The sequence below is a fragment of the Protopterus annectens genome, chromosome 13.part0 (genome assembly GCF_019279795.1).
Source record: "Protopterus annectens isolate FY-2018-M chromosome 13.part0, PAN1.0, whole genome shotgun sequence".
Lineage (NCBI taxonomy): Eukaryota > Metazoa > Chordata > Ceratodontiformes > Protopteridae > Protopterus > Protopterus annectens.
In genome coordinates this window covers 632,349,789-632,362,802 of record NC_056747.1, presented here as the reverse complement: position 1 = coordinate 632,362,802, position 13,014 = coordinate 632,349,789, and the positions used below count along the sequence as shown (strand labels likewise).

The following is a 13,014-nucleotide window of genomic DNA, read 5'->3' as shown; positions in this document are numbered from 1 at the left end:
CATGAAATGTTATGGTAAGTACATAACTTCTTTTTTCAAAACATTCCTAGGAATGTGTTGTAGATGCATACTCTACCAATGTAAGATATTGCATTTTTAAAAAAGTATTTTTGTAAACGTGAGTGTCAGTACCATCCAGTTTCTTAATAACTTTAACATCTAAAAACTCAATATTCTCAGCAGAAAACTTAGGAGTAAAGCATAAAAACTGAGTGGTCTGTTGCAGGTACTCACCAAAATTATGCAGCATAGAGATGGACTCTGTCCATACAAAAAATATGTCATCCACAAACCTAGTATAGTAGGGAACATACTGCTTAAAAAGGTTACTCTCATAAAGAACATAAAGTGACTCCCAATAGGAAAGCACTAGGTTTGCATAGCTATTGGCACAAGACATCCCCATTGCTACCCCCACCCTCTGTATATAAAGCTCACCATTAAAGGTGAAAACATTGTTACTCAAGATCACATCAAGAAGTGAGCTAATCAGATGAAGACATCCTGCACTTTAATCAGAGTACTTAGAAACAGAGTAACAAACTCAATCCCTATGTCATTGGGTATCACTGTAAAAAGTGATACCACACCCATTGTAACCAACAGAAAAACTTCACTATTATTGGTATTGGACCACTCAAGTAAAGATGTCAAAAAATGATTGGCATCTCTAAGGACAGTGTTGACTTTATGTAAACTTTTTATCTAAAATTAGTTGCAATTGCTTTTCAACAGAAATAGATAGGGGATGAGTTACCCAACCGCAGCCAGAAATAATAGGCCTCATCAGGGAACTATCCAAGGATTTACGTGTCTTGGGGAGACCATATAATACGGGGTTGGTAGGATGCTCTACCAAGAAATATTCAAATAATTCCTTAGTGAGATCCCTTTCTATCAACAAATCACTTCAAGTTGAACATATTCCTGATAACAGTTTACATCAGATTGAAAACAAAGAACATAAGTGAAACCTTCAGATAGCATACTGCACATACTGTCAATATACATAGAGGTGTCCATCACAACAGTGGCACCCCCTTTGTCAGCAGGTTTAATCTACAGATGTTCCATCAAATTTAAGTCAATAAGAGCCTTATACTGTGCTTCAATGAGGTTAAAGAAATCTCTATGGTGTTTACTTTGCAGCATTTCACCTATATCTTATTCACAGAGTTTCAGAAAAGTCTCAAGCAAAGGTGGATTCACTGGAACAAACTAAGTCTCTATAAATATCACTCTGAACACTGGAATTAAAACCATACATTAATTTCAATGAAATGTTCCAGACAAATAGTCTCAAGTCTGTGAGTACATCACACGGAGTAGAGCCTTTAGAGTGAACAGAAGAAAGGCCCTTAACAACACTTGTAATTGTTCATTGGTTAGAGAGACTGTGAATATATTCACAATTATGTCCATGGAATCTTGCTATGTACAGCTGGCCCCAAATCCAGCTGCCTGGCCATCAGTGTCCTTTTCCGAACCTGCTTGCCTCTGCTGTGTGAGCAATCTCTCTTTCCTTTGGCAGCTAGAGGGTCTGGTAAATGTATGTGTAAATAAATGTCCATACCACCTAAGTTGTCAGTTTTGGCTGATTGAGTGAGGTTAGATACTTTTTCACTTACCAGAGTCCCTGTTGCTGGTAAACTCCATTCACCCATGATAAGGGGAGGGGGAGCCTGTGGATCAGTTACTGTGGCTTGAGAGTGTACATACACAGAATTCACACCAGCATCTAATCCCTTAGAAACAGTACATGCATAGCTAAGAGTATCCCTCCTTTCATTCAAAACAGGTCGTTTAGAGGGTTCAGTCTTTGACCATGCAAACATACTGCCATTCTGAAAATCAGCAAAGTCTCTGGCTAATATCTTGCTCTTGACATCCTGCAAGCACTTATCAAAAGCAATTACATCCAAGAAGAGGTCATCTAATATACTTTTACAGGGCAGTGAAACTGTAAAACTGTCAGTGGTACAAAAGTCAGAGTTAAGCTCCTGTAAAACAGCTGACTCTATAGGTTTAAAATGTTGGATCAACAGTCTAATATAAATCCCAGCTCAATGTTCAAGGCCTGCCACTTCCTCAGCAGATCCGGATATTGATTCTCATATGTAGGCATCCTTAAAACTCTCATATCTCTTTGTACGACTTTATGAAACAAACAAGCTTCTAAATGCAGCCTTTACTACCGCAGGCATTTAAATTATAACATATTATTTTCCACTCTTCTAAAAATTTCCAAGAACCTATCAAAACTTGTGTCAGTCTCTTCTATTGCAGAGTCCACAGCGCTTGTCTTTTTCCTGTTTGTTTTTATGCTGTTTTATTAAACTTTGGAACTGTGATTTTATTGGATTCTGATGTGCTAACTGGTTATTCTTTCATTTGGATTATTTGGTTTATGTTTAACTAGTCTTTATTCACTTGCCCTGGTTTGCCTTTTTTGTTTAATACAAAGAAACCAGTGAAAAAGCTCAAACTGAGCCCTGAACCAATGAAATAACTCAAAATGAGCCCTAAACCAATGAAATAGCTCAGACTGAACCCTGAACCAGTGACCTTCAATTAGATGGTCCTACTGTACACTCCTGCCACAAGGGTACGGGGCTCTCCAAAAGAAGATGCCTGATTTTTAGTGCTCAATCCTCCAACAGAACTGGATTCAGCCAGTCTGAATCCAATCTATACTACGGCCAATAGAAACGGAACAACAGAAATTAAAGCAGAATACTTTTCCCCCTTAAATACTGTTACATACAGTTCTGAAAATGCAGTAGTTGATAAATGTGTGTGTACTGTGTACTTTAAACAGTTCAAAATTAAATTATTCTCTGATTACTATGATAAATTTCATAACATGCATTTAGGATACATGGATGTGATCAAAGTGACATTTGGAATGAGGATAGTTTGAAGTAAATTGTCAAACATGTTTTAGTCACCTTTACTAGCAGAACTGATTTGTTTTTCTCTTTTTGTCAGGGTTGTGCAATCTCTCAGTGTTAGTATATTTTGAGATCTAGGGATGTGAAGGCATAGGCGAGCATTCCCCCTACTAAAAAAAATCCTTGTGTTTCTGGTGAAAATCAGTCTTTTCATTGGAATTTATTTTTGTGATGTTTCCCCGTACAATCATAGAAGTTTCTGTTGTTTACTTTGAATCCCACACACTTGTTGCATTACTGAATTCCATCTACAGTAATGGATATGGTTTCTAAGATATGATGTATGTGCTGTGAACATCCTGAGTGCCTGAAAATTGCAGGATATGGTGATTCTGTGCTTGGCAGCATATCTGCTCTAGTATTTTTTTACTGTCTTTGGGAGCATTGGAGTATAATAGTCTCATTCATCAAACACCAGCTGTTATTCATGAATAAGTATATATATTTAGATCATATACTTTCACTAGGAATTTAAAAAAGGATGTATTTTTGAGCCTGTCTTACCTGATTTGTGATTTTAGCCAATACACAGCCTGATTATATTTACAGACATGTATCTAAAATAAATGTATACAAATATTATATATAGTTTTGTGTGGCTGTACTTCATGACAGGTTGAGTTCTGTACAGCACTACATACTTTTTGTAAATTTAGTTGCAAGATTTATAAGATATGATAGATGTCTCACATTCCTGCTTTGAGCTGTACTGAACATACAGTCTAAGTAGTGGGGTGCTGTGACTTATCCATGTCTCCTATAATACTGTAATTTCTTTTTTGTCAGTATCTCCTCTGCCTTGAATTATACATGCAACTCTTCCATGGTAGGTGTTGCATACCTGCAGTGTCTGGGGGTATGTGCATATGCTTGGTTTGTTCTTTCATTTTCCAGAACTTTCTTTATCCTATTCAAAGTCATACAAGATCCCAGATCCTAAACTACTGTTCAGTACCCTTAAACCAGAGGACTGATCTTGGATGGGATGGACATATATACATGTGCATATGTACAGGTGTACAGACAAACACACACACATGCATATTCACTTATTTACTCATAGATTACCTTCACATCTAAGGGCAGTTTGAAAAATTGCCATTTCGCTAGTGGCATGTCTTTGAGATGTGGAGGGAAACTGGAGAACCAGCTGAAAACCCACACAGACATAGGGAGGACCAGTAAATCCTGCACATACGACTGGAGGAACAGATGCTATGGGGCAGCAGTGTTAACTGTAGCACCACTTGTGCTGCCTTCTGGCTGTTGAATGAAATCGAGTCTCATATGCTGAAAACTTGTGCTGTGACGCTGCACATTTGGTAGTCGGCAGATTGGTCATAATTGATTGCGGATTTTAATCAACATGGACTGGAGGAGAGCTGCTCAGTTAAATTTGTGTTCCTTTATATCAGTGTTACTGTAACTTTTTGTCACACACCGTTAAACCATTCTCATATGGCAGCAGTGCAATTATTGTTAGTATGTAATTACTTTGGCTGGCCAATTGATTTTTCCACCTTACATCAAACAAACACTTTGGTGTTGCCAAAGGCATTGAGCTTACAGCATTACCTTTGAGGCCATAGCTTGATTACCCCCTGTTCTGCCAAAGGAGGCCTTTTGGAGGATGCTTGTGGGGGCAGGAGGCCATGGCTCTGCCCCAGTGCAGTCATTCTATTTTGTGGTCAGCCAGTCCTTTTCCCGGCCTGGCCTGTACCTTTAGTTATATATACCCGGTCAAGTCCCAGGACTGAGCCCCGTGGGACACCACTTCTGGCCTTGTTTTCAATTCTGACTCCAGCAATTCTAACCATGACAGTTCTGTCCTTCCAATCATTTCTCTTCTATCTAGTGACATGGGGTTTGGTTTTAAGCCTGTGAGAGGTTATCTACCATGCCGGTGGGGTATCTATTGGATTTCTGCGGGGGTTCATGTTTGAGTAATGTGGGTTCTATAGTCCCTGCGTCAATAGCCTTAGTGAGTGATCAAGGAAATCAAGTTTAAGAGGCTTGCAGGATCTGCCAAAGCCGAGTGGGGTGGGTAGGATCCAAGGTTTCTTGGTTCCCCAAGCAGACCTTATGGGGTCCATGATCGCCACCATGGCTGATCAGTCCATAGGTCCCATCCTCTTGGGGTGAGAGGTCCATGATGATCCTTTCCATAGCTTGCAGGAGAGGGACCACTTTGTTTTGGTGGTTTTCCAGGATGGCTGTATATGAGGTCCCAGATTTGAGGGACCACTGTTTTTGGCTGTAACTCTTCTAGCACCCTATGAGGTTTTAGGTAGGGGGCACGTTCATGACCCATGTTTGTCCCATTTCTTCTGGAGTTTTTAGACCGCCTGGCGGACACCATCTGGTCCCATTGATGCTGTGTTTTTGCTTTCTACAGTGGCATAGATATTTGCCCTTTTGATGTCCTGGGGGGGGTTGCGCTTGACCCTGCAGCTTTTTGGTTAGCAATGTCCTGTGGAGTTCGGTGTATTTTTGGGATGTTGGCAATGTTCTGTTCCTATATTTATTCATTTGTACTTGGACTAATCCTGAGCAAAGCCTACAGATTATCCTTGTGTCCCGCATCAGCGATTTTTCTGCCTTGTGGCCTTAAGTAATTTATGTGTAATTTTTCTCCTTTGCAGGTTCCTGTTACAATTACCTTTGTGCCCGGGATTTTTTTTGGGATTTTCCCTATTGTACCTTCCCTTTCCTGGCTGTAGTATGGTCCTGGTATTGTTGGGTTTTAGATTGGGTCTGGGTTTTATTTGGGGATTAGCATGATCAGAGCATTGGGTCTGTGTTTTTATTTGGTTCCTATAAAGCATGCATGTGGTCTGTGCCATTATTTTTGAGTAGGCCCAGGTGTTTATTTGAAGGATTTTGCCTCAGTCCACCTAGTTTGAAGGATTCCAATTTGTTGCTACTGTTGTTTTCTGGGCGTTTTTAGGGGTGGGGTTGTGGGGTGATTTCACATCAGTGTTGGAGTCTAGTCTTACCAGTGGGGATACTGAGGGATACACTGAAGTCCCCAGTTTGGTGATGATCATGTGAGATGCATGTAGGTCCTGATCTTTGATGAGTGGGGATAAAGTTGCCCCATAGCATTTGAGTTCATGTTGGTTGTTCCATAGGATTTTAGCAGCTAGGTAATTGGAGCAGTCTATGTGCTGTTAGTTGATGAGTCGCTCCATATATGGGTGTTTGGAGAGACCATCATGTATAAAAGTGTTCTCCAGAAGGCGAGTGGGGGTCCTGGGTTTTGGGTGGGAGTGGGTGGGAGGCTATAGTAAGTGGTAGGCTTTGGTGCACTGTATAGTGTTGATGTATGTATTCTTACTGTTAGTGCTTTGTGTATTGTTACCTGCTTGTGTGGTATCTTTTGATGTTTATCGTGGGTCCCCTCTTTTTGTGGTTGTCTCAAGTTCCTAGCCGAAAGCATGTATGTGGGTATAACCTAGGGTTGGCTGGAAGAACCTGAACCAGGTCCCTGTTACTTACTGCACAGACTGGTTTGTTCTCCCATGCTAATCCATGCTAAGGAGAGCTTCATCTTGATTCGAAAGTTGGTCTTGAGACTTGGACATGAGTAGCATTACTGCTAGTTAGTTTACCTGGAGGTGGGTTTGGAGGTGTGGGTTCTTTTTTGATTTTGCCAAAAAAAAAGCCTTTGCCAATATCCGAAGCCTGCTATCCGGGTGACAAGCCGTCCCTAGTGTGCGAGCCCTAGCGAAGGCTCATCGGGTCGATATTATCCCAGCATTGATTGCATTGAGACACACTTTGAATGACACCAGTACTTGCCAAGCCAATTGAAATTGATCATATTGTCTTCATTCATGCGGCATTCTTGGTGTGATGCTACCCAAGCTCAGGTCTCAGGAGGAATGCTGGTCATACCTCTTCATGCTCATTTTTGAGAGCTTTATTTCTTTCATGTAGAGGTCTCAGGGAGGGGTCATTCACACCAGCATGGACAATGACTGAGCTGAGTTTTATTTATTGCCTTGGAGTGAATGTGACCCTTGTATGTGGCGCATGGCGGGCGCCCCCCCAGGCTGCTCACCGTGACTCCCTCCTTGTTTTGGAAGTGTATATACATTTTTCTGTAGATACAATGTATTTATGGAAGAAACAACAACAAGGCCCTTCTGTGGATGTATGTGGGGCTTTGTTGTTTTCTTTTGTAGATGTACTGTCTTCCACTGTTTTTTCACATTAGTTTTGTAGTTTAAAGACTGCAGAGAAAACTGGAAACTGAATGTTTAAGGAAGTTAGGTATTTAGTCATAAATTGTCTCTTGCAGCTTTCATTCTCTTAATTCTCAGAAAATTAAAAACTGTAAAATAGGGAAATGTGACAATGTGGTACTGCAATGTCCCCTTCCCCACTTCTCTATTTGTTGCAGTTCCACTTCATGTAGACCATTTGCACCATATTCCTCAGCCCTTAATGCACACAACAGAGTGCATCATCTTTGCAGTGGTGCTCTAGAGTTGCATTTTGTCTTAACTTTTGTCAGTTTCTAACTTTGTTTACATATTTGGAGTGTTTCAGAGGGAATGCAGTGTTAGCCATAACCGTATGTAGGTCATTGATGTAGCTATTTTATTTATTTATCTATCTATTTTATACAGTGCATCTAAACTACTTGTTCAGAAATGAGCGGTGCTGATTTACGTGAGCTCTATTTATTTTGTATTGTTTCTTCCTTGTAGCTTATCACAGCTATATGTGAAGATTTTTATTCCCGCCTTACCGGTAAGCTTTCAGAATTTCACTTGTTTAATAAACACTTCTGGTGTCTTTGTTATCATAAGATGTTCTTTCATCAAGGAAATTTACAATGTTAAGCATGTGCCTGTCAACTCATTAAATGTTGCACTTGACATTAATAAAGATAAAATTTACACACAAATACTGTACACTTAGTACTATATAATTAAGTATAACCCATTTTGTATGATTAATGTTGGATTGCCACATATAATGGTGAGTGCAAATATAAAAGTTAAAATCACACCACTGTGTGAAGAAGCTAAATTTTAAAATACTATAAAATATAATTTTACAGTAATGTAGCTGTTTGAATGTATTTAAACCATTTAGTTGTTATAGCATGCCAGAATTCCAAATGTTATTTTCTGAAGATGTAGAACAGTAATACATTACTTGTTAATGAAAATGTTTTCAGTTGTTAAAATTAAAATGTTTTCAGTTGTTAAACTATTGCATTCACTATGAAGAATGACATTTTCAAAGATTGTGTTAAGCTACTTGTTTTCAAATGTTTTACCATTATTTTTTTTTATCCCAAAGGCAGCGTTTACATACCAACTGCTGTCAAGATATTTACAGAACCAGGTAATTATCAGTAGGGTACATTTCTAGGCGAGTGTTAATATTGAAGTTTGATACAGTTTTAGTATAAATAAACTTTATGCTAAGTAGTATTTTTATTGTTGCCTGAAGTTAACAGATCTTATTTCTATGCCAGGTAGCCCCCATCTCCTGCAGATAACAGCTACTGAAACTAAGAGACATCTTTATTGATAAGTCTGCCAGTAGACACCTTCATTTTATATACTCCTTATTCTTATTTGCAGCACCTTAAGATATTGCACTTTAACAGATGCAAGTGACTTATGCCTGCTCTGTAGCATAGAGTGATAAAGCCTTGACTACATCCCAGGTAACCTGAGTTTGATTAGTGGCTTGGGTGTGTTACAGAGCTGGCAAGTAAGATAGTTGTGTCCATCCTAGGGGAAAGGAGGCCAGAGCCAGTCGTAGGCTGTAGCAATTTCTTCAAAAGAAGGAGGTAGGCCAACAAACTGGGGGCATGCTTGTGGCTCACCAAGCCACTGTTTAACATCGAACAAGTACACAGAAGCGTACATTTGTGTTGGAAAGGTGTTGTACCTCCCACGGTAATACAGGTTGCATGCTCCCCCCCCTGACAGAGGAGTTAGGCCAGTAATGCTAGGATGTCAGGAGGGAAGCAAGCAACTCTCATGATTGCCTAAATGATCAGAAAGCGTAAAGAAAAAAAGATTTAACCTTCCTATTATAACCAGAGATTCTATCCTAAAATTTTGAACTCTAAAAGGAATGACATGGCTCAAAATGACAGTAAGACAGTTGTACAGAAACTTTCAGGCCTCTAAATATGTAACAAGTCATAGGTTTATGTATATGTGTTTTAATATGTTGATATATGATTTATTTATATCAATTATTTTTTTGTTTTATTACTTTATTTATATTTATATATAGTATTTATATATATATAAATTTAATATATATTTATTATTATTTATTCAAGGGGGTATTTATTTTTGTCATTTTTTATTTCTTCATTTGTTATATATTCTATTATATATACATATAGTTAGTATTTAATAATTAATTATAGCTTTTTAAAAAGGCTTTTTTCATTGTACTTAGTAGTCATGACTTCAGACATGTGATATGCAGTGAGTATATAAAAAAAAAAGCAGAAGTGTGATTCGCGTATTTCATAAAAAATCTGTAGTTTAAAATCAAACTAAACTGTATTTCAAGCAGAATTTAAAGTGCAGGTAATAGTGCCACAAGAGGCAATTTATATAGGGTTCTCAGTGACTTTGAGCAAAATAGAGACTGTCATAATTGATATCAGTGAGCATTACATTCTAAAAATTAAATACATGTCTTCATATCTACATAGGTTTTGTAGATTTGTGGAAAGTCTATGACTATATTCTCCAGAATGTCTTGTGGGAACTGCTATAACCGTACATTATCACAGGAGCTCTTGTGTGTGCTATTTGGTGTCTTTGTTTGAGGACTGAGAGTTGTATCCTTAATGTCAGTGTTAAGCTGAATATGTTCATGGTTCATGACTCCCGAGGGCTGTGTCTCGTCTCCCCTCATGTTTATTTTCATGGTCGGGTTATGAAGGTGCAGCCAAAGTCTGGAGACTGTCCAGTTTATGGACATGAGAGTAGAATCTTTATTATTTGTAGATACTATCCTGGTCATTTCATGCGACTGATATCTAGTGTGCGCTGGAATAATTCACCACTGAGTGTGAAGCAGATGGAATAAAAATCAATACCTCCAGTTAGAGGTCATGTTTCTGCCCAGAAAAGTGGATTATCCCCTGCAGATGGTGGCAACAACCAACTATGTTGGAGCAGTTAAATTATCAGGAGGTCTCATTCATAACTAAATGTAGAGGAGATCGAGCAGTTGACCAATGGATGGGTGTAGCAGCTCAATACTGCATGCATTGTACCACACAGTACGGTGCTGAACCGAAATATTAGTTGAAGAATTAAGCTATCAGTTTACCGCTCAATTTGTGTCCACATCCTCACCTATAGTCATGAGCTTTGACTATTGAAAAATAGGTTGAGCTTACTGATACAAGCAGCAGAAATGATGTTCCTTCATAAGGTAGCAATACTCACTCTGCAGTATGGTGAGGAGCCCAGCAATATGGGAGTACCTCTGAGAGCAGCCAGAGCTTGCCCATGTTAAGGCTATTCGATTGAGGTGGAGGCTCTAGGACACATTGGAGAGATTATATCTCTTAGCTCATGTGGGAGTAGCCGAGGATCCTCCATACTGAGCTGGAGACTGTTGCTGGGTATATGGAGGTCTGGTCTACTCCACTTGGCTTTCTACCACTTTGACCCTTTCCAGGAAGAGTAGTTTAGAAAATGGATGGCTAAACAGAAATTAGTGAGTAGGATACTTTAATTTTACTTTGTTATTCTGAGATGAACATCATGCAGCCTTGGACTTGAGAGATCCTCTTTTTCTCCCTTTTTTAAAGGTGGGATGACTTTGGACTTGAAAATATAGAAATTCATAGGTTCATAGGTATATAGTAGGCAAATGACTACCAGGGTCTGTATAAGAATTTAAGCCTGTTTTTTGCACTTGTGTACTATATTCGGTTGAACTTTTGCTTCATTTTTACTGTTTTTTTGCTGCTGTGATTGTTTCTTTCTTCACTTTGTATATTTGGTTCTTCTGCCTTAAGTAGCATAGGCTAGATTCAAACTTGCTGAATCTAGATTGTTTGGCATCACTCGAGCACTAAAATCAGCCATCTTACATTGAGGGCCTCCCTGCACCCTTGTGGCAGAAGTCTGTAGCTTAGGACCCATCTGAGATAGAGATTGCTGGAATAAAGACTCTGTGAGGGGCTTACCTATTAGCAGATTGTGTTAGAACTGTTTAATTTCACTTGTATTTAAACACCGTGTTTACACTTAGCTACACACCATGCAATGGGGGTTAGTGATGCCTTGTGTAGGCACAAATGCCTAAAATCACTTTTTTCCCTAAATACCACTCTGCGAAACCCTCTCAGGCTTCTCTGCTGCTCTTTGGGTAACTCGGTTGTATAATGCTCTACTGTAGGCAGCTCAGCTAAGCACTGAGTAGAGTCGCCCCACTTCACTGATTCTATATATGTTTAAGTTCCATTGTTAATTTCAGATAAGCAGATGATATTTTGCCCTCCAACAAACTAGGAATTACCTGTTGCTATGGACAGTCAGTTTCCCAACATTTCTCCAGCCAGCCTGATTGACATGGGCATCCTGAGACAGTGTAGCAATTGCTTCATGTATACTGACAACCATCTTCTCCTAAAGTAAACAAACACAATATGTGAGAGATGTCACTATACCATGAAACTTGAATCAGTCCTCCCACATAACGATAAACAAGACATTAAAAAGGCTGTAAGCTCACACACCTCTTATATTTCACAAGATAAAGTCAAGGCACATAAACCCACATATGCGGAGGTACTAACCACGAGCCTACCAGAAGACCAGAGACCTCCCAAGCACAAACAAACCTCACATATTGGTACATGAACAGAATTCACCAGTACACATAACACACATATCAGTGTCTCAGCAATTAAGCCCTCTAATGCAAAACACTTCAAAACCAAATGGCCTGTTCACAGGCGACTCAATAGTGTGACACAAAGACATCCCTCTGACCAGGCTGGACAAGAAGAAGTTCACAGTCAGCTGCCTGTCAGGTGCCGGGATCTGTCAAGTCACTTATATACTCAAGTCACTCAGCAACAATTACCGTTATGACTTTGTCATAGTATATGTTGGAGTGATTGACTTGAAACCTACTCGTCTGGACTATATGAAGAGAGACAAGATAGAACTCTCAGATTGTGTATGCCAGGTAGGTATGCCCCTAGCCCCAAGCAGCATTCTACCTTCACCTAGGATGATGCCACAGTTGTTGTTGTTGTGTCTTTCGGCTTTTCCCAGTTAGGGGTTGCCACAGCGGAACTCCGGTCCGCTAATGATTGGCAGTAGATTTTTACGTGCCGAGTTGCTGGCCCTGACACACAACCTTCAACGAAGGTACGCCCATTCATGCATGTCTCCACACAGAAGACGCTCTAGCTGAGAATCAAATGGGACAACGTCTTACTGTGAGGCGACAACGCTACTGCAGCACCACCACCGCAGTACAGGATGATGCCACAGTTGTTGTTGTTGTGTCTTTCGGCTTTTCCCGGTTAGGGTTCGCCACAGCGGAACTCCGGTCCACTAATGATTGGTAGTTTATTTTTACATGCCGAGTTACCAGCCCTGATGCACAACCTTCAACGAAGGTATGCCCATTCACGCATGTCTCCACGCTGAAGACACTGTAGCTGAGAATCGAACCGGACCGCGTCTTACAGTGAGGCGACAACGCTACTGCAGCACCACCACTGCGGGCCATGATGATGCCACAGTATAGACAAAAAATTATTGACTTCATCAATTGGCTTAGCTTCTTGTGTCACTCCAAGGTGATTCAGTATCTTTCAGCCTGAGAAGACATGGTCTACAGACCGATGCTTTGCCAGAGGTGGCCTTCACCTGTCTCCTCAAGGTTTTAGGATATTGGCAAAGATGCCTGCCTCCCTCATAGTGCCTTTTTAGCCTATGTCTAAACAGAAAAACTTCCAACATAAAAAAAAATATTCTAGAGACAAACTCAAGGTCATGCTGCTTAATACTAGAAGCCTAAAGAGTAAGCTGCATTC

General features: G+C 39.8%; 1 protein-coding gene across 1 annotated transcript in view; it reads left to right on the top strand.

Annotated features, from left to right (window-relative positions):
* Window positions 1–13,014, top strand: part of LOC122787540 (multidrug and toxin extrusion protein 1-like) — a 1,007,044-nt gene that overhangs the window by 432,706 nt on the left and 561,324 nt on the right. The window contains exons 5-6 of the mRNA XM_044054311.1: window positions 7,667–7,709; window positions 8,268–8,312. Coding sequence (XP_043910246.1) covers window positions 7,667–7,709; window positions 8,268–8,312 — 88 coding nt within the window. The remainder of the gene's footprint in view (window positions 1–7,666; window positions 7,710–8,267; window positions 8,313–13,014) is intronic.